Source organism: Numida meleagris, chromosome 12 (assembly GCF_002078875.1).
Source record: "Numida meleagris isolate 19003 breed g44 Domestic line chromosome 12, NumMel1.0, whole genome shotgun sequence".
Taxonomy (NCBI): Eukaryota; Metazoa; Chordata; class Aves; order Galliformes; family Numididae; genus Numida; species Numida meleagris.
In genome coordinates this window covers 14,531,193-14,552,324 of record NC_034420.1, presented here as the reverse complement: position 1 = coordinate 14,552,324, position 21,132 = coordinate 14,531,193, and the positions used below count along the sequence as shown (strand labels likewise).

At 39.4% G+C, this 21,132-nt stretch overlaps 1 protein-coding gene across 1 annotated transcript in view; it reads right to left on the bottom strand.

Annotated features, from left to right (window-relative positions):
• TRPC7 (transient receptor potential cation channel subfamily C member 7) overlaps positions 1–21,132 on the bottom strand; it is a 69,208-nt gene that overhangs the window by 20,657 nt on the left and 27,419 nt on the right. Inside the window, exons 4-6 of the mRNA XM_021410853.1 lie at positions 12,379–12,543; positions 7,164–7,380; positions 1,586–1,819 (exon numbers count right to left, since the gene is read on the bottom strand). Coding sequence (XP_021266528.1) covers positions 1,586–1,819; positions 7,164–7,380; positions 12,379–12,543 — 616 coding nt within the window. The remainder of the gene's footprint in view (positions 1–1,585; positions 1,820–7,163; positions 7,381–12,378; positions 12,544–21,132) is intronic.

Sequence of the window (21,132 nt, the reverse complement as noted above, 5' to 3'; positions counted from 1 at the left end):
AACATGACTTTTAAAAAGTTTGGTAGTTTTGATTTGCTATTGGAACATCAACTGTGCTGTCCCTTTTCCGGCTTATGGCCCTGAGATTGAAAACCAAAATCACAACAGAGTAGAGTCTGGCTATAACTCTAGCTACATACATGGCACGATGTCAATACATGGAAGAGAAATATTCGGGAGGCTGAGATCTCTCTCCGTAAGTTTAGACAAGGAAGCTTGAATTCGTTTGGATAAAGCAGGTACAGCCACTAAACATATCATCATTGTGTTATCTTTAAATTGAAACCAATTATGACAACATAGCCACTCTAATATTTCTACTTTAAAAAATGTCTTGTTGATATCAGATATGCATCACTTGTTTGCTCTACTGAAAAATTGACCATTTATATTAATATAGATTATAAGAGTCATTGCATCAGCAGAGCTCCTTGATGAAAACATCAACTCAGAGCTAAAACAAGTGACATCTTTAAGGACACAGCAGTAAACTTCACCATTATTTCCAGTAATCTGTACCCAAGGAAAAGAAGCAGACGGAGGAATTCACAGGATCTGCTTGTGACATTTTGTTCTGGACCCTTTGCACTTCTATATCATGAATTCACTTTAAATGGGTCAGCAGCAAACCAGAGAGAGCAAAACCACAGCGTGAGTTCAGAGGCCTCTTGCTTGCTGGGGCAGGGAGGGGGAAGCTTACCTTCAGAGAGGCCGCAGCAAGCAGGAGGCTGAGCAAGTCCGTGGCTGTGGGCTCAGGGCATGTGTCCATGGTGCCACATGGTGCAAGTCTACAGTGACTGAAGACTGTCAGCCCAGATCTGCCTCTCTGGTCCAAGCTCATTGCTAGAACATTGCTTTACAAAGCTAGCAAGCAAAGGGTGCTCCTCTGTACCCACACCCGCAGACCTTGCAGCCCTCCACAAGCAAAGTCCCCACAGATTTTATCCAAGGTTATATCTCAAGCTTACAGAAGCACGCAACAAGTCCAGTCACTACATGAGAGTGTAAAGCTCTGTTTGTTTGTGAATAGCAAAGAAAAAACATCAAAAATGTTAACCAAGGTTATGACATTGCTTGCATTTCCAAATGTTAGCACTTGTAAACTATATAGAATCTCAGAAAAAAAGGTCTTCTCTTGGAGAAGGAGCAGTGTATGAGTGTGATTTCTCTTGGTATGTCTGTTACACAGACACTGGATGTAACAGATGCAGAGCACGCCACCAGTAAAAATGCAGCTCCAGATCTCACATTGGTTCACATGTCCCTCCTCTCCCATTTGGAAAATAAAGTGGGTTCATCGTCTATAACTTAAATTATATCCTCCCAGGTTCCAGTAATCTGTTGCTCAAACTATTTTTCAGGATGTGATTGACCTAAGCCTCAGAACAAGATCAGAGATTCAATGAGGGTCAGATCTCAGTCCTTTCTGGGTGTTTATGAAAAAGGCTGGAAAAGGTAAATCTCAGAAGAATGATTTTAATTTGAAAATAACTTTCAGAAATATCACAGAAAGAGAGGTATTTCCAGCACTACCATGCATCAGCATGAAAGAACAAGAAGTGTTAGATAGCAAAAAGCATCTTACCGTAAGTAAAATAAGCAACTTCAGGGGGAAGGGTGACATTATTGAGGTCATCATCTTGAACGTACTGATCTACGTACTGTTGTGCTTCGGTCGCTTTGAGAAAAGCCATGAACCTGGCAGTGAACGATGCCACAAAGATGGACAGCATCCCAAAGTCCAGAAGGTTCCAGAGATGTACCACGTACTCTCGTGGGCCCTCTTCCCAGATCTCCTTACACTCTGACCATATCATGCCTGCAGAGAGGCCAAAGCATGTTAACCAGCAGACAAAGGCACTTTTTGTGATCAGACAGACCCACTCCCTGGCTACGAGTGGCTTCTAAGATTGAAGCAAGTAACTCTTCAGTTAAACTGACTTTCTCAAAAGAGCACTCAATGTCATCTTTTCTTAAAAATGATTGCATCTTTAAGCTAGCATACAATGCTAAAACTTCAAAATTTCACTAGATTAATCAATGGTGAAACAGATTTCTTCTGCCATCAGTGAAAGCACACTTCTCAAATACTGGGGACATTATAAAATCCTACAGCTGATCTACTTGGGAAAAAAATGCAGATTTCCTCTCTTTCCTCCAAAACCTTCTTGCTAAGCTGGGCCACTGAAGACAGCACTGCTTACTCTGCTGAGGTCTTTCTCCTCCCTTAATGCAGAGCATGAGACCACTTTGGGATTGGAAACAGCTGTGTGAAAGGAAATCTGACCTAGCAGTAAATGTAGCCTGATCAGAGAAAAGGAAAAACAGAATTTCTGTCCTTGCAGAACTTTTCATTGAGTTTTTATACCAAATAATAATGAATTTCCAGACACTAAAGCCTGCTTTATCACTTTGAAAATCCCAAGTTTACCCTGAATTTAGGATCTTTCTAAGAGTAGACTTACAGATAAATCTAACCACCAAAGCCAGAAAATTCAAAGATTTTGACATCCATGCTGTAGTGGGGAGTGCTGGGGAAAAGAAATGATTTCACTGGGTGAATCGGAGCTGAGAGCTCAGGTCAGGTTCACCAGCTTGCTCAATATTCAATCATAGCAGGACGCCAGGGCCAAAATGTTTCAGAACAGATAAAATGTTGGAATATTTTACCCACTGGTAATTATAAATATTTCCTCCAATCCCGTTTCCATAGCAGCAGCAAAATTCACATTTAATCAAGCACGAGCAGGGGCAGCCAATTTCCATGCAGCCTCCTGCAACCATGTCCTTTATATGAACTCTTCTTCATTCTCTTTGCTGGAAGCTCTTGTGGTGTGGCATGTAAATGCATTTGCTCAGCTACTTCAGAGGTTCCTGGAAGCGCACACAGTCCCAAGAGGCAGTCAGGAGTTGGTTATAGGGAAGGAAACAACAGTGCGAGGCTGACAGGATCAAGAACAGATGCCATCAGTCCTCAAATACTCTTAAGGGTTTGGAAGAAAAAGGAAAGCTAAGCTATCTATTTCAGGTACTGCCAGCCTACGACCTCCGTGATGCTGGGATCCCCAGGCAGATCCCAGGAGCTGTACCATGACATAGGTTATGGCTCATATAGATCTATCTTGGGAGAAACCTATAGTATGCTGAGTGCTGAGGAAAGCCAGGGGGAGGCAGAAGTGTCCACAGGTTCTTGGCTGAGTGAAAGCAGGAACTTCATCCCAAGCCATCATTTACTGTGGTGAGATTTAATAATAAATAGCCTAGGGCAGAAAATGAAAGAATTGGTTTCTCAGGAACTGTTCTGGAGTAAGGATGAAATATTAAAGGAACACATTTCTGGCTCCAAAAAAAAAAAAATTCTCAAAGTGATAGACATGAGACATTAGGCTACACATTATGTGCGCATATCGTATAAAAAGTACTAAAGTACTTCAGGAAATATTACGTGCACGTCATTGCCAAACACAGCACTTCTTCACTGATGCCCATAAATGTCTTTCCTGGTTTAAATATTAACTCTCCTCCTCAAATTTATTTCTAATCTCGGTCACTTAATATACCTAAGTCACAGATTAATGTAGTAAGACGTGTCTAAAACTGAGTAGACTGACTAAAATTAGAATCACTCTGTGAAAGTATCACACTGTTGGCCTATAATTTACATCATTCTTTTTGCCAGCTACGTGACAGTCATTTTTTATCCATACATATGGAAAAATGTCTATTCAGGACAAGTAGAAAAGTTACAGTAATTATGTGGTCAGTACTGCTGGCTAGTTACATGTACATTGTGGGAGAGTATTCAAATCTTCTAAAATAAAAATACTCAAGAGAGAGAAAGTAAATAAAATTCAGGGGATGGGACTTAAAAAGGGATGCAGAATAGAGAGAAGTCAGGCAGTGAGGCTAAAGTAGATTTCCCTGAGCGTGAATGCATTTCAGTACGGTATTTCTGAGGCCCTTGGTGGCTCTGGGAGAGATCATTTCCCTGAATTTGATGCAGAGAGAGGTGATATGAGCAGCTTCTGCTCCCCAGTTCCTGGAGGTGCCTGCAGTCCCACAGCAGGGATAGTTGGAAATGTCACCTTGATGGGCACTCCTGGTTTCAGGAGGGGAAGAAGAGTTGAGCTACAGGCACAGCCTGTTTAGGAGAAAAATGGAAGTACGCAAGGCGTGCTGTTCACCACCTGTGCACGGAGGAACAGCTTGTCAGATTTTTATATCCACTGCCCTGATACATAAATCACGAGCAGCTGATGCTGGAGAGCCTACTTTGAGCCTTCCCAAATCTGCCAAAGGCTGCAGGATTAGCAGAGACGGTTGTGCTCAGGTTGTGTCCACCCAGAGCTCCACTGCTTGCTCTGCAAATTGGAAATTCTGAATAGGATCTGCTGCTTTTGCAACGGGGAAATTGTCTCTCTGAATAGAACCTCCCTAGTTTCAATGAGCGTTTGGGGCACATTTCTCACATAGAAAGTCCCAGCTTTCCTAATGCAAGAGGTGGGAAGACCTGCATGCAGGGAGAAAGGTAGGCAAGGGGCACAAACACCTGAGGTGCATGAGTTTAACTTGCTGTGCCCAGTGTTGTAAGGCCAAGGGGCAAGTTCTTGTGTGAGACCATCACTATTTCTTTGCACCGATGATTTTGCCATCAGCAGCTCTTGAATGCTCATTTGTAACAAAAAGGAGTGAGAACAAAACAACATTTTCCCATCTATAAATGCTGTTGCCTATATGGCTCTTCACAGGGACATTAAATGGGCTACCAACACTACCTGACTGATCCAACAATCCTTTACAGCCATTTCAGAACTGCAGGGTAATAGAAAATAGAGCCTCTGCTATGGATTTTTGAGCAGAATAAAGTGCTTGCCTGGCTGGAAGTTGTTGTCTCCACTTAGTTTACTCCAATTACTCACCTCCATCACAAACAGTTAGGAGCTAGACATGGCAATGGGATTTTTTTTGTCTAACAGTAGTCTGTCGTTCTTGCACTAGTATTTTTCCCTTAAAATATATACAGGTGGATCAATTTTCATACCTCCAGCAAAATTATTTGCAGGGAGTGTTATCACAGATTTTACTCACTCTTGGCCACAATATGCCATGTTAAAGTGTCACATTATTCTCAAATAATGCTTTTCTGAACATCTGTTACAATATTTTTGTTGACAACCAGGTAACTTAGCCAATTTTCTCTCCTCCAGGAGAATCAAGATCAGGGACCTGTAAACTAATTACTCAGAAAGAGTCTGCTATAGTTGAAACAAGTAAGGTGTCATCAGCATTCATCATTCCTGCAAAGAGAAGGTACAGAAACAGGACGAAGCTGTTTTAAAACTGAGAATAAATAAGATTTCACATTTCGATTGTGCTATGAATTGAAATGTTGGTAATCACCTATACTTTTGAGACTGGAGAAAGCAGCTGCAGCTGTTGCCAAGGAAGATTAAATATAGCCAGGTATATTTAGTACATAAGAGATTTACTACACTTCAGCATATACTTACTATCTACTTACATTTCTGTCTTTAGAAAGCATGTCTTGCCATCTTTGCCTGTGATATTTGGCTATAGCAATATATTTATGTAATTATATTTACTCTTTTAGATGTATACTTACCATATCTACAATATTTTTGTACCCAAAGACTGGGCACATCACAATCCCTAGTACCTTGACAGTTAAAGTTGATGGTCACATACATGGCCCATTAAGTTCCCAAGCCCCCAGGCCAGCAGTCCGCTGTCCACATGCACTGAAATTTTGCATTAGTATGGCTGAAACATTATTTGAAGCTCTATTGTAGGTAGACAGACAAAATGGCCAGAGAAGACTGTCAGTGCTGATGTAGGCAGTCATTAGAAAATCTCATTATATTCAGAAATCTGAACAATGAATCACTTTTCTTCTCCCAGGAAAGTGAAAACCTTTGCTTTTAAATGAAATGTTTTCTTCTTCATCTCTCAGGAACTCTCTCCAGGCAGGCAGATACCTTCTGCCTATGAGAAAAGAATACCTAGGCTAAAATCTAATCATCTTGTCCAAATGCTTTAATATCATTTTAAAAATATCTCTTACTCTATCCAGTCTGGCATCTATTCAGGTTTTTTTTTTTTTTCTTGTCTAATATCCTGTATGAAACTTCACTTATTGTGGGGACAGGGAACAAAGAAATGGTGGCCAGGAAGTCATCAGATAGAGCAGCCCTATTCTATTTTTCAGAGGGATTTAATGTCATCAGTACTTATAGAAGTGTGATGTTATTTGTCCTAGTGCAAGAAAATAATAAAAATCATGGTGAAAAATAAAAATAGGTACAGAAGAGGTAGATAAAGATTCTGCAGAGTCGATAAGCTCAATTTCCCAATAAATCTTTCTGAGCTTGTTGAGATTAGTGGTTCAAAGTAGCTGACCTGCCAGGAATAGACTGAGCCAGGAGAGGTAATACATCTGAATCTGCCAAAAAAAACCCCATGAAGTCTGACGTGTGCATGTGACATAGTTTTGCACTTGAAGGGTTCACCCAAAAGCACCCGTGCTTTATAAATTGTAGGCAACTTCATTTCGTTTAAAAAAGTTATCTCATCTGTAGCTGTTCCATACTACAAACTTAATGAAATCCAGCTCTTATTTACCATGCAACTTTCATCACTAGATCTCAGAGCTCTTTTCAAAGAAACAAACAGCAATATATACCCATTTTACAGATGAGGTAACCAAGGTCCTGTGAGTTATCATAGGATGCCATAGCAGGATAATAAAAGAAGCTGGTTGTTCATGTCCCAGAGGACACGTTTTTTCCCACTCAGAGAAGCTGTAAGTTACTACGACTGCGTAGAATACTACATTCTTTAAGATGCAGTGATTAAAGAAATGGCAGTAAACACACATCATCTGGAAATTACCCTGGAAAATGGAAAACCTAGGAAAGTTGGAATTTACTGAGAATCATTCAATATTTTCAAAAGCGGGGACCAAAATAAAAGTCTTTTCTGATTATGTTTTAATCAATCAAAATATCTTAATCAGCCTGAAAGTTGGCCTCATTTTTTTTGTAATTATTTTTCCCCCCTCTCTCTGGAATATCACTGTCCATCATGCTATGATAGTCAAGTTTAATTTCCCTGAAGGACTTTAAGACGTTTTTGTCTTTGCTTACCCAATACCCACTTCATGATCAGCAATTCTGTCCATGAGAACTGAGTGGTTTTGACTCTAAATATTTGTTTGGGATGATCTGTGATGGTTTCGTTGGGAAGATTTTTCACTCCTTCAAACCGATCCGAAGCGTTCACTACTAACAGTCCAAGGAAGATTGTGAAAGAAACTGCGTGTGCCACAAACTTCATGAAAGGGCTTCGGAGGGTCCGTCCCAACTGAAATGAAACATACACAAGATAAGATTTTTGCTTTCTTCTGTGCACATCAGTATCATTTCTCCCATTCATCCATATATATTGTCTAACCCTCCCGACTATGCAGTAGGCAGAAAATGAAAGAATAGAACATTCATACGAGACGTGCTTGTGTGTGTGTGTGTGTTTTATGAATGTATGCAAGTGTCAGTATTAAACCTAATGATGTGCCTACTTCTCTTCTTTACTACATCCTAAGCAGTTATATATTAGAATCTTTTATTAATGCTGAATTTTTGGTTCATTAACAATGCATAGGAAATATCATTTCATTTAAAGATTCCTTTGTAATAGTTTTCATATGCCTTGATATGAAAGTCTCCTCTTAAAATTACCACAAAATCTGGAGATTCACTCCCTAGAACATACGGATTTATTTCAATACAGTAAGCCATGAATAAGCGTGTTGATGATGCAAGACAAGACCTCTCCCCAGCAACCAGTATTTGTTCTGTTCCTTTTGAAAAATTTTTTTTCCTGATCAGTTTAAATAACACTTTTTTTTTTTTTTTTTTTTTTTTACATTTTCTGTGGCCTAAGTAACCATTATTCCAGGAAGATGTCAATACACAGCAATGCAAGTGCCATATTGTACATACGCTTTCCAGAACAATGTCAAAGCACATGCGTTTCTTTTTTTTTTTTTTGCAGTATATTACACAGATTAATTTCCCTCAATGACAGGACATCCTCAAATCTCTCTTAATATCTACCCCTTGCTCATAACACCTCATAAGAAACATGAAAAAGGACTAAAGAAGGATATTTCTTTTTTTTTTTGTTCAGCTCCAGCAACAGCCTTGGTTAAAGCCCTTTTCAAAGGAATACAAGCCTCTGGTCACTGCAGGAAAATAACTACTTCAAAAACAGGGCAATTTAGGTCTAACAGAAACATAAATAAAGCCTTATGATTCTGGTTATTATCTCTTTTTCTTATATGAAATTTTAAAATGTCAAAAATAGAATGTTCTATTCTGTCCATGTCATAAACTATCGGAAAATTTGCATGTTTCTAAGTTCCAGAAAGACTTTCTAACACAATCTATTTTATTCAAGAGCCCTTATCAACAAGTTTACTTCTTACCAAGGTCCATAAGTGTGTTTTTAGGAAAGTGGATATTGCCTTGACTCAAAGTCCACATTTCCTTATTCTTTTCTAGGAATGTTATGGCAGATGTAGGAGGTCTTCCGTTTAAATGAAATGCATTAGAAACAATCCCAACACTGATGACAGGGGTTCATTCCTTTGCTGCAAAACCTTGGTGCAGTGTTAGTTCTCAACAGGTATTTATGGCTGATGTTGACTAGATTCACATTTTGTAGCAGACCTCCTTATATTTCCAGTGCAGATGTCCCATGCAGTAGTAACTGCAAATATTTTCTTATGTGACCATTCTGGGAGAGCTTAAAGAGGAAACTGTAACAACCGTGAGCATACAGAGCCATTCTCAGTAAATTTTAAGAAAGTGCATTTGCAGCCTGTGCATTGCACATTCCCAGTCTGAATTCACCAAAAGAGAAGAAAAGCACTTTGTTCTGAAGCCTGAATCGTTTCTGAAAAAATTAGATGTTTTCTCTTGTCTATAGAAACTCAAAAAGTAAGAGAGCTGAGATTAAAGCAATTCCTCCACTCAGCATAATGCTTTCTGACATTAAAGTATTTTTCCCAAGCACTGTGATACTATTAAACTCAAGGTGTGTCATTCTTGTATGTATCAATTTCTCAATTTCTTTATTAAATCAAAATTCCATCTTCCTTCAGATAGAGATTGCAGGGAAATGCCTGTCTGCTGCTGTTAGGATGACAGAAATGCTGACAGAGTGTGAATACAAAGGTTCATTCTTAAGAGAATATCTCATTTCATGACTTGAAATCTTATCTGGATCAGAAAAAATTAATAAAGCCTATAGACATGTGAAAAAGAAAATATATAAAGGGTGAGAGTGAAACAAGTTTTCTAGATGCAATTTAATCTTAATTCCACAAGATAGGAACAAATAAAGACAGAGATTTCAAAAAAGAAAAGGTCTTCACTACCTTCAGTACTGTGTTCACAGCAGAAGCGTGACACGTATTGTAGAAAATACATGTAGCTTAAATGGGAAGAGAAACCTCCAGAGAAAAAGGTGCAAATATGGCTCTAAGTGGACTGAAACATTACAGTTCCAGTGCATAAATGATACTGGGTCCGTTACAGTGGAAGCTGTTGTCCATAAATCCCAATCCCCAGCATGGTTTCAAGAAAGCCGGAGAACAACCCAATGAGAGCTGCTTCTTCTGGTTTCTGTTAGTGCTGTGGGATTTGAATGGGCACTTCGATGGACCAGGGAAGAGAGGTGATACTTCCTGAAGTTCTGCACATTGTCCTAACAGTCCTCCCTGCTCCTGCCATTACAATTTTGGGCAGCAGTCTGCACGGTTTTTCCATCTCACCTCCTCTCTTCTGATCATCAGTGAAATGTTTTGGAGACCAGCATACAAACCAACAGTTCGTTCTAGACTCTATGTGAAATTGTAGAATTTAATTAATGCATCCTAGGAACACGATAGTGTTGGCCAGTATAGTTTTTATAAGCAGGATTCCACATTACAAAGGTTTTCTTTATTTTTGTCTCTGCCTGAGCCCAGAAATCAGTCCCTAACAGCAGTCGTTGAGCACAACCTTAACCCTATGCAAAAACTTGATAAGAGTCTGAGCTCCAGAAAAAGCAGTCTTAAGCCATAATCACCAAGTCTTTGGGCTATGGAGTTAAACAGAACCAAGGATTGACTCAAATGTCAAAAATAATAGCATAATAATCACTAAATACAGCATCAGATGGAGGCAGTGAAACAAGTCCAGGACAGCATTTCCATTGCCTGGGGATCTTCTCTGCTTTCTCTGGGAGGCTGCAGAAGCCGTCCTGGCACTGGCAGACCATTCATTTGCCTGGGCATCCATGTGTCTTTTAGGTCAAGCCTGATCTAAGTTAAACATCTCAGCTGATTGTCACTATGGAAAAATTACTTAAATCTCACATAGTTTTGTACCACTAGAATTGTTTCAATGCCTTTGAATCAGACTAAATGCTTGCAAATAGTGACCAGGGCAGAACTGGGCAGCCCAGATCATCACATGCAAACCATCATCACCTCAATATCCTTTTGGAAAATATCTGCCTGTACAAAATTGTCTGCAGTAACAGTACACTCATGCATCAGCTCTCAGCCCTTGAAGCTGATAATGATGATTTTGAGTGAGTTATCAGTTCTTGAAGAAAAATGTGCATTACTCCAATATTCAGTTATTTATATTGCAGGCCCCAATCAAAAATCAAGACTATGTTGTTCCGATCAACGGAAAACCACACACTCAAAGACAATTCCTGGAATAACTTCCAATTTGACTTTAGGATAGAAGGCTAGCTATGCTTTTTCAGAAAAAAAAAAAAACCACACAAAAACAGAACACTAAAAAATGAGAATGCACAGAAAGTTTAATGTAATAAAAATCACAAAGAAAGGTTAAGGGGAAAATTGTGCTGTTCCATATTTCATTACTTTTAATTTTATTATGCCTACCTCATGAAATTAAATACCAAATACCTTCCTCATTCACTTCTTATTTATCCTGTTATTTAGGTTCAAGGTTTTGGCTGAGTTTTTGCCCTGTTGTTTTTGTTTGTTTGTTTTTATGTTTTTCATTTGAATTCTCTGCTTATTTCTAGTCTAACCTTTCTACCCACCTACTGCTGTATTCAAACACAAAGCCTGTAATTCTGGGAATACACCAAAAACAATGCTGTTGACTGGTGTGCCAACTCCCAGCACATTCAACAGAGGTGAAGGAAATTAAACAGCTTCATAAATCCCTGCTAGACTGAGCTCTGACGTAAAGGAGTCAACAGTGTATCCACATGAATTCCCACTGTCACCTAACCAAAACCATCCACAGTACAGCCCTGGTTTCACATAGGCCTCTCCAAGGGAAACTCTGGAGTCCTGTCCAGTATTCATAAGATCTATGGGCTTAGGTGTTGATACATATCTTGACAAAATGATGTTGTGTTCTCAGGCACTCTAAGAGAAAGTACTTGTCTTGGAGATATTTTGGAGGACACCGAGCCTTGAAAGTGTTTTATTGTCTTGGGTGCTCTGGAAGACTGCTTTCAAAAGGTTTATCTAGTTTTACTTACAGATAAATCTTTTAAATTACAGTGTTTCCTTAATACTCACCAGTAGATCTATAATTTCTTGGGCTTGGCACATTTAAACAATTCTTTGCTGGATTTTTAAAGGAAATGTGAGAAGCTGCTTTCCAGACTGAGTAAATTACCAATGCCAGGGGTCATTTCTATCAAACTTAAGTACCTTTGATAATCCTCTTGCTGAGAACACCCTACCTTGTAAGGGATGATGTTGCTGAACGTGAAATGAATTTCTCCCTTGCCACCTCTTTTTCCTTCAGCAAGAGTAGTGAAAAAAGCTATTTATCAGTCAATGACATATCTATTTATCTCCGCTCATTTGAACAGTCTCCCTCAGGATGCAAATCTGCTTACAGAGCTCATACCACAGACAACTCAAGCTTGTACACAGGCCAGCGGTTGGCTTTGGTCCTGTGACCTCTAAGCCTTGGCAAAACTCTCCTGCTTCACTAGATGCTGTGAGATAGAGCACAGCCATATTTAGGAATATGGATATTTTCCAAATTTCATCATCTTTTCCCTCAAAACCATAAAGATCATTTGATTAATTATGGCCTTCTCTGCAGCCCTAATCTGTCCTCTATGTCTTGCCAGAGTTTCAGGTACACGTGCCACAATAATGCTCCTCTAACTGAAAATACAAGCTTAGAAAGAAGGAAGAAAGGGAAGAGAGGAGGCCAGAAGAAGTGAGGAACTTGCAACACCAAGTACAGAAAAGGAACGAGAGTCTAAACATCAGAATAAACAGCGTGCACCTCTGGGAGTCCATACCTTGCTGCAGGGAGCAATCCAGTAGGCTATGGCAAGGAAGGGCAGGCCTATGGAGACCCCGAAGACAGCCAGGAACTTCACGGCTATGGATTGCTGCCGTAAGCCTGAGAGGTTTTCGTACCACATAGTGAGCAGCTGCTGCTGGCAGTTGGGGTGAGCAACAAACTGTAAGAGAAACAGAAAAAGGAATATCAGCAGCATCGTCTGAAGAGAATGAGATTTTGGCAAGCAATCTGCTGAACGCACCCAACGGAAAAAGACAGGACATGTCTTTGTCATCCAGCATAGCTTCTGGTGTCAAAAACCAGAACTGCAAACTAATCAGCCCAAGTCCCCAAGCACTGGCAGAATGGGTTTCAGTTCTGGTTCTTGTCTTTGCTCTAGATAAGGGCTTATTCAGACTGTCTAGGCCAAAACCCAGCACCTTTCAGTAGGCAGTAAGGACAAAGCACCTCTATGGGGGCAGGGTCTGCATCTCAGACAGTCCCCATCAAGATACAGAAAAGAAACAGAGAGGTACTTTGATGCTAGAAGCTGAAAATATCTCCGATAAACACTAAAGCCATAGGAGGCCATTGAAGGAGTAGCTCATCACAGCACTAATGTTATATTGTTTACATTCATTGCATATTGACCCAAAGTGAACCATTCTGCATTGTTCTTCTCCTGTAAACTGTAAGAGGCCCAGCTAGTATTTTGCAGTAAGCACCTTTAAATGCTTTATCTCAGGTTATCTTTCAAAAATGATGGCTCATTCTTTACTGATAGGAGAAAAAGACAAATTTAGAAGCAGAAGGAAGTGCTCTGGTACAGAAAGTACAAATTCTGTATCTTACAACGGAGATTCTTCAGTTTATTGTTCAGGGGAAAAAGAAAAGGGGAGCAGCAGACAACTGAAAAGGGCAATTTCTTAATGGCAAAATCACAGCATCACTGGATCCCACAGAAGAGTTTTATTATAAAAGATTGAACTTTATTTCACATTGTTCATCGGAGTGATTGAATTTAGCATGTGACTGTTTTTAATAACAAAGAGAGATAATTAAAAGGCAAAATAGCTGAAAGAAAAGATGAAAAATAGATAGGGGGCTAATGTGGCTGATTGCCTTTGGATAACTGAACATTTCGTTTACGGGTTTGGTGGGTGAATAAATGTTCTGAGAAGGGAAATGCAAAACCCTCCACTATTTCAAAAAGCAGAACTTTCTGCAGGTAGGGAGTGGGGGAAAGTCTAGAGAGAAAGAAAGGAGAATAACAGAGGCTACAAGTTCCTACTGTGCTCTCGTCTTCATTGTCTTTGCAAAAATGATTTCATCAGAAATATAATGGACTATTCTAGACAATAGTGTAATAACAGAACTGTTACTGTGATTTTTATTGACCAGTTCATTGCTAGCGCAGAATGAAATACAGTTGCACGGTAATTGGGATGGCTGTGGAATAGCACAATTCCATCTTTAACAGCACATTAGCGACCATTTAAAACACACTTCTTCAGATGAATTAGGCTTTGGGGGCGGTGGGGAGGCTACACTTCTCGTAAAGAAAAAGAAAAGCAAACTATCAGTCAGTGACTAAACCTATCAGGGTGAAGGAATTTGATAGGTACTTTTAACCTCTTTCATCTTGAGGAATGTTTCTGGGCTATGCTTTCAAGTTGTTTCTCCCCAACAAAAAATAAAAAAAAATTAAAAAGATAATTATAAATCATCAGTCCTAATCATCTGAACACTTTAAGGTGATAACAACAGTACTACAAGGAAAGATTTCCAAATGGTCCCTGTTTGCTCAAGCTAATTATCTTTCTGGCAAACAGCCGAAAACTGTGGAAGGAAGCTGGACAGAATTTATTCCCTTCGTAAATTATTATTTTTTTCTTTTTTAGGTAGGACGAATTCAACATCAGTTTTAATGGCTCACAGAAAGGAAAGTTACAGTGGTAGACATGCAGACTTCTGCAACAACGGGCCAAAGATGCAGCCAGGCTTCCTGGCTTCCTCCTACTCCTGTCATCATTCACCACATTACGAGAATTGATTCAAAGAAATTCAGTTGCCCTTGGCAATGAGGCAGTCAAAGACTTCTGCTGGTTGGCATTTCAGAGAATGAACGAGACATTTTAATATGTTCATTGTTTCACTCTGTCTGGGAACAGCTAGAATGAAAAGACAGATACAAAGAAATGGAGAAGGAATTGCCATAGAACCAAATTCATTGGAATAACTCATTTTGTGCAAGACAATAAAGATTGGCAGTGTGCCAAAGAGCCTTGATGGTAATCATCTTACTCTGATTATTACAAAAATGAAGAAAAAATCAGAATAAGATAGATAAGAGTATGAGTGGATTTTGATCTGTTATTTGCTTACAACAAGCAATACAGTTTTTCATTAAATTTACTTATCATATATTAATGAAATACACAGCAACCATTGGACAATGTCAGCCTTCTCTCAACCAAAACATCAGAAATTGGTCTTCGATTCTCAAAGACATGAAAGAGCTATTTAACTTTGTTTTCTCAGGGTATGGTCACAGACATCAAGTTAATATGTATTATTAATATGTATTATTATAATATGTATTAAATTACACTTATGTTTTGCTTACCATCATAAACACAGAAAATACTTTGCAACGTTTCTATGTTCAGAAATGGCTGCAGCAGCTTTTCTGATCCCATACCCCACACAGCTCAATAGATAGTCATGGTTTTTCCTTATGCCGTGCATATTTGTACGATTTATTAATAAAATAACACTTCTCTCCAGCCTATGGGTTACATACACACTTTTAAGTTAAAAAGGCTTAAAAAAAAAATCACTTGCCAGTGAGAAGAGACAATTTAAATAATAAAGTGGCATTTTTGGGAGCTTCTGAAAGACACAGCAGTATTGACAACTCCAAAAGTATTCTGCACTACAGGGGAGTAAACTTTCAGTGAAATCTGACTTTAAATTTGGAAAACAACATTCTCAAAGCCTTTGGAGAGAACTGAAAGAGTCCAAAAGAATGGTTTTCACATAGCAATCTCTGAAACATCCCCTTTATTTCTATCAGTAGATAGTGCACTGGACTATAATTTTTCCACATTGCTGCCTGAGCTATGACATCTCATTCCTGTATCTTATCATGCACATGCACTGTGAAAAAGCGTGGGAGATTCAGGTTGGATATTCAGAAAAATTTCTTCTTGGAAGGAGTGGTGATGCACTGGCGCAGGCTGCTCAGGGAGCGGGGTAGTCACCATCCCTGGAGGCGTTCCAGAACCATGGAGATGTGGCACCTGGGGACTTGGTCAGTGGGCATGGAAGGGGTGGGTTGGGGTTGGACTTAGGGATCTGAGGGGTCTTCTCCAACCTCAGTGACTCCATGATTCTATGTGCTGTTTAAGCTACACTGAGGTGACAGAGACAGGAAATTTTCAAGAGTGCCAGCCAGCAGTCAAACAGAAAAAGAATGGATGACCATCCCAGAAAAAAACTGCAAATCTATCAGCAGGAATACAAGAATTTATGATAGGATTAGCAAGAGGCAAAAAAAAAAACAGCCTCAGATGATTGGGATTAATCACACATTACAAAAACCAGTATCTTTTTACTGTTGAAATAATTCTCATTTTCTTATGAGTGCAGAAATCTACCAAAGGAATTCACCACTCAGACAGTCTGACCTTGCTCTGCACAGGCACACAGCACAAAAGAGCCAAGGGGTGAGGTAGAAGGAAGAACCCATCAGTGAGGCAGTGCCAACTGTTCACAAACCGCACAACAGAACTAACAACACAAACCAGCAACTTCAATGTTCTACTGTTACAGAGACCACTCCTTCACATTTCCTCCAGCTCACCCCTTCACTGTAAGCCCTATGATACTGGCAAGCATCACCAACTAAAGCTGCAATTCAGAGGAGCAGAGGTGTGTTTAACCCCTAAGCAAGAGCTAGAAAAGGAGCCATGCCAACAGACTTTCAGGAGAACAGCTGTATTGTCAGCAGGCACTGTGAGAAGCAGGGATGAGCCGTTCTCCTTCTGATCACCTAACTGCACTCATGACCTCCAAACCACCTTTCTGGGTTCATTATTAAATGCTTGTATTTTGAGGTAGTTCATTTCTTCTGCAGCCATTCCCTAGCAATGACCAGTGGGCTCATGGGAACCCTTCATGGGCTGCATAGTGCTTTGGATGCTGGAGACCCTTGTGAAAATACCATAGTGATTCTGATAACTCATTGGAGCCCATCATCACCCTGCCCCTCTGAAGCACGTGGGAAAATGATGCGGCCTCTGCATGAGGCCACGAGGCATGCACATGGCTTCTCCTGTATTGCTGGGGCTGTCAGCAGGGAGCAAGGGAGCCCTGACTGGGTTGAGATCACTTTGTTTTCCTTTTAAACTACTTCTCATTTTTGAAGATCCCTTTGATAGTTTGAGCCTTTCAGGGACTAGAAGATGAAAAAAGACAGCTGGAGTTGTCGTGAATAAAGTTTGCTTGAATTGAAATGCACTTTTTTGGCAAAAACCTTGGAAACAATTTTGAAAGATATGTTAAAGGTTTTTGGTCTGGCAAAAGACCCCTCTGCTTACAGAGCTGTTTCACCAGTGCAGCGCAGGAGATGAAGTTGCTCAGTGACAATTACTGAAGCTTGCTAGGAAACACACAGTAGAGGAAAATGCCAGTATAGATGCACATAAACCTTCTCTTATCTTCACATTGTACTGTGTTCTCTGAACCTTGAAGTGAACAAAGAGTGCTTTGTTTTGAAGAAATTGTTGAGATACCTTAACAAAACAAGATGGGACATATTAATTTCATGATCCAGAATGGGAAAAAGAATTTGCTTTTTGCACTGCCTATGCAGCTGAACTACAACAAATAAAGTTGTCAGACAGTAAATACGGTGGGATCTTGGCCAGTCTTTTGCTGTTAAAGCCTGATAAAGTGTGTAACTAAAGCTGTAGAAAGTTTAAGACAGACTGGAAATTACTTGGACTCAAACCACTGTCATCTTACTTATTAATTACAAATAATAAGTGAAGTTCCAATCTAAATATCCATGCTATGGGATGGTGTCCTCCTTGCCAGAGAGACCCACTTCAGTTACAGCTGACCACTACCTGTGGCTGCAGGCTGCTTTTTTAAAGCCATTTGCACCAGAATAGCCTTACAGGGAGAAATACATCATCCAGTCCAAATTCCTCCATCCAAGAGCAAAAAATAATGTTATGGATCCCCATTCAATTCTGGTGAAAACAAATTCAGCAGATCAACTCCGATGGGATCAGACCATAGGAAATCAACAAACCCTTCTTGAGGAAGGTTCCCAGGGCTGTCACAGTTGCTGCATAGAGAACATGAAGCAAGGCAACATCCCTGCCCTGAGGATTTCTGCAGCTTTTCCTCTCTCCTTGGGGTTCATTTGACTGTCTAATGGGATCACACAAATATTCATGAGGATCTCACTCATCCTGTAGAGGATTTTTCTGACAGCCTTGGTGAATATTCAGACCTGGTATCGAGTCAAACAGAGCATTTATAAACCTCGTAGTAAAGGAAGAAAATTTTTATTTGCAGGCAGAGCCCAAATAACGTGTAACTATCAGAACAAAATAAAAAGTGAATTGTGCAGGTTCAGTCTGAGTTAAAGACACACACAGAAATGTATTCAATACAGTACTAGTAGTAAAACATGCCATCTGGAAAAAACTCTTGCATAGACCTTCTTAACTAAGAAAACTTACAGAACAATTTGAGAGTAGAGAAAATGTGTTTACATCAAATTCCAAGACAACCACATACTCCTCAACTTCATGAAAATGCAACATCTGGATCCACTTGCTGGTTAACTCAGGTTATCTAATCCAAAATCCTGATTTTTGAGCACTTTAAACCTTAACTTGCTACTGTTTGCAAACACATCTTTCATGCAACTCAGTGTGCTCTATGAAAGTAAGCATGGTGCTTGGGATAGATTTTCTGCTCTCTGTTAAATCATTGAGTACATTAATGGGATTGGGGTCTCACTCTGCAGAATTGACAAGCAGTAGAGCTAAGGTAGTGAAGGACAGCCCAGTGCTGGCATAACCACCCAAAGCACCTATGCAGTGCACAGCTATAAAGGAGACAGCGTGATCCCATTAGAATAAGCAATGTGAATGGAAACAGGGTTTGACTAGGCACAAAATATTAAACAAACGCAAAATAAAGCCAAATAAAAACAAATCAGCCTAATAGAAAACAAAAATAATGGGGCAAATAAAGCTGCCAGGACCATTTCAATTGCAGTTTGCCTACTGACAGAAATAATCTTTAGTGCTGAGTGAAAACACAAAGTTAATAATCCTTTTAGCAATGGAGGAAGATTTCATTGTTATTGTTCTCACATTTTCAATCCATGTTATGTAAAATAAAGTGATATATTTGAGGCATAAAACTAGAAAATGTAGCGTTTATAGAAATTCTTTACTTTAAACCTGTTCACAGTTTATTTTCAATTTCACTTCCTTTATTGAAGAGCAGGTACTCTTTTCTGCTAAGCATTTTTTTTCCCTACAGAGTAATGAGTTCAGTGGTTTGTTTCTGAGGAATCTCCAGTTCCATATTCTAATATGTTGCATGTTTTACAGAGAGATGTGTTGCTAAAGCCTAGTTTCTCATTTCACATGCATAACTAAGTCTGGTAATTGAACTATTTATCTGACAACAAGAAAATGAAGCGGAAATCCCAGCCTCCAACATCCCAGGTTTTTCATATCTTTATGGAATCAGAAGCACTTAGAAATCCTTATTATTTAGCTATTCATCTAAAAGCACGCCACAATAAAAAGCTAACTACAAGTTCCCTTGGGTGTCTATATAAAAATTGACCACAGTGGGCAAAGAGTTTTAAAATGCTACAACCTGTTCTCCCCAGAGAACCAGTCAACTCTTTACCGAGTGATGAGGAAAGACTGGGCTGATACGGTTCTTAAATTCTAATGCCTCCAGTATTATAGAGGGTTTCACTCCCAGACCTGATGGAGAGACTCTCTTGTAGGATTAGTCTCCTCACCATGAGGTAGAGAGTTCCAAAAAAATTATTAAATATGGATATCTGCAGGTTTGTAACAAGAATACTGCTATGAAGAGACGTAGCTTGGGTCACTACCCATGGAAGTGCTCAAATTTGGACACTATTTGGCAAATTCCTTCAATTTGACATAATGAATCCTCTTCTTTTCTTGTGTGTTTATATTCATCCCCATCTGACTTTCTGTCCCAAAGACATTAGCAGATCTACTGCCTGTGGGGAGATAAATGAAGCCAAAATTGGGGGCACGTAAGGTCAGGTTTATAGCAGACAATATTAATTGTTCTTTTCTAAAAGATTTTAATATTAATAAAGGTAATTTTTAAGTCCTTTTATCTATGATGGAAACACACACAAAGGATTTGATCTGTTCCTCTGCTCTCTCAATGTCTTCATGGACATCTAAGACCCTGTGGCACTTTGCAAATGAAAATAATTAAGTCTGCATATTACAGTAAATTGGGAATATTGCAAACACCACTCAGGATGGAGATATGATTCATTTGAGCCTTGAGAGGATGAATTTATGGGCAGGAAATAACAAAATGAGATTCATCCTGGAAAAGAAATTAAAACATCTGGGCAAATGGAAATCATCAGATTTAGTGGGAGGAAGGAACCTTGCTAATGAAATAGTCAGATATAAAAACTGTTTCCATAAGGAAAGAAAGCAACTCCTCCCCCATCTCTTAAAAATCTGTAAAACACAAGTAAAAATACAAGGAAAATTATGTGGATAAAAGTAAGAGTCCAGAATGACCAGGATATTTGTACTGTCATAGGGAAATGAGATGTACTTTTTACAGTATCAACTGGCTCTGGTGATGGAGATGAGACATTTCACTATGGTCCCAGCCATCAATGAATTACCTCAATCAGCTATTCCTGACACTCAGGAGTTGAAAAAAATTGACCAGAGTTACAGAAAACAAAAGCAAAAAGCCAACTTCCTGAAAACCTTTTTCATGAGGAGTTCTCCTCCTCAAGACCTCACATTAGGATGTGAAAACACAGTCTTGTTCTGCTTAAACCATTATCTGTACACATAATGACCATAGGGGTACAGAAGTTCAGCCTTCATCCCATGGGAAATTCCTAACCTTCACTCTGTTTCTAAGAGGGACAAAGAGCCATATGGGAGATTTCCCATTACCTTGACAGCAAGGGCTGATTCTTTCACCTGTTCCATGGATGCAGCCCCATCCATGGGGTCCCATGCAATGGCAAGGAGCAGCTTAGAATGCAGTTGATGTACAAGACAGAGCAGGGTAAAACTGCATCCTCGGAGCAAATGAATGGGAAAATGAGGTTGCTGCAGCAGTTGACAAGAACTATGTGACCAATGCAGGGAAAAACTGTAATCTAATGTAGCCACAAGAATTCTGTTTTGGAGCATCCTCCATATGTTAATTATTAATAATACATTTATGAGAAAAGTTCCTGTTCCAGCTCTCCATTAAATAGGATTTACACAGCCATCTGGTGTTCTGTTTAACTCTTATTAATTTTTTTAAAACTCAGTTTGTGTGTCTTACTGTTAATCTAATTAAAACTCGTGAAAGAGAGAGGTGCTCTGGCTTTGTGAGTTATGAAATGAGCTGCTAACTGAGAAAATAGAGATGGGCACTCAACATCTGCAATTAAAATAATACAGCAGCAATGATTCTGACATGGAGAGAGAAGGGA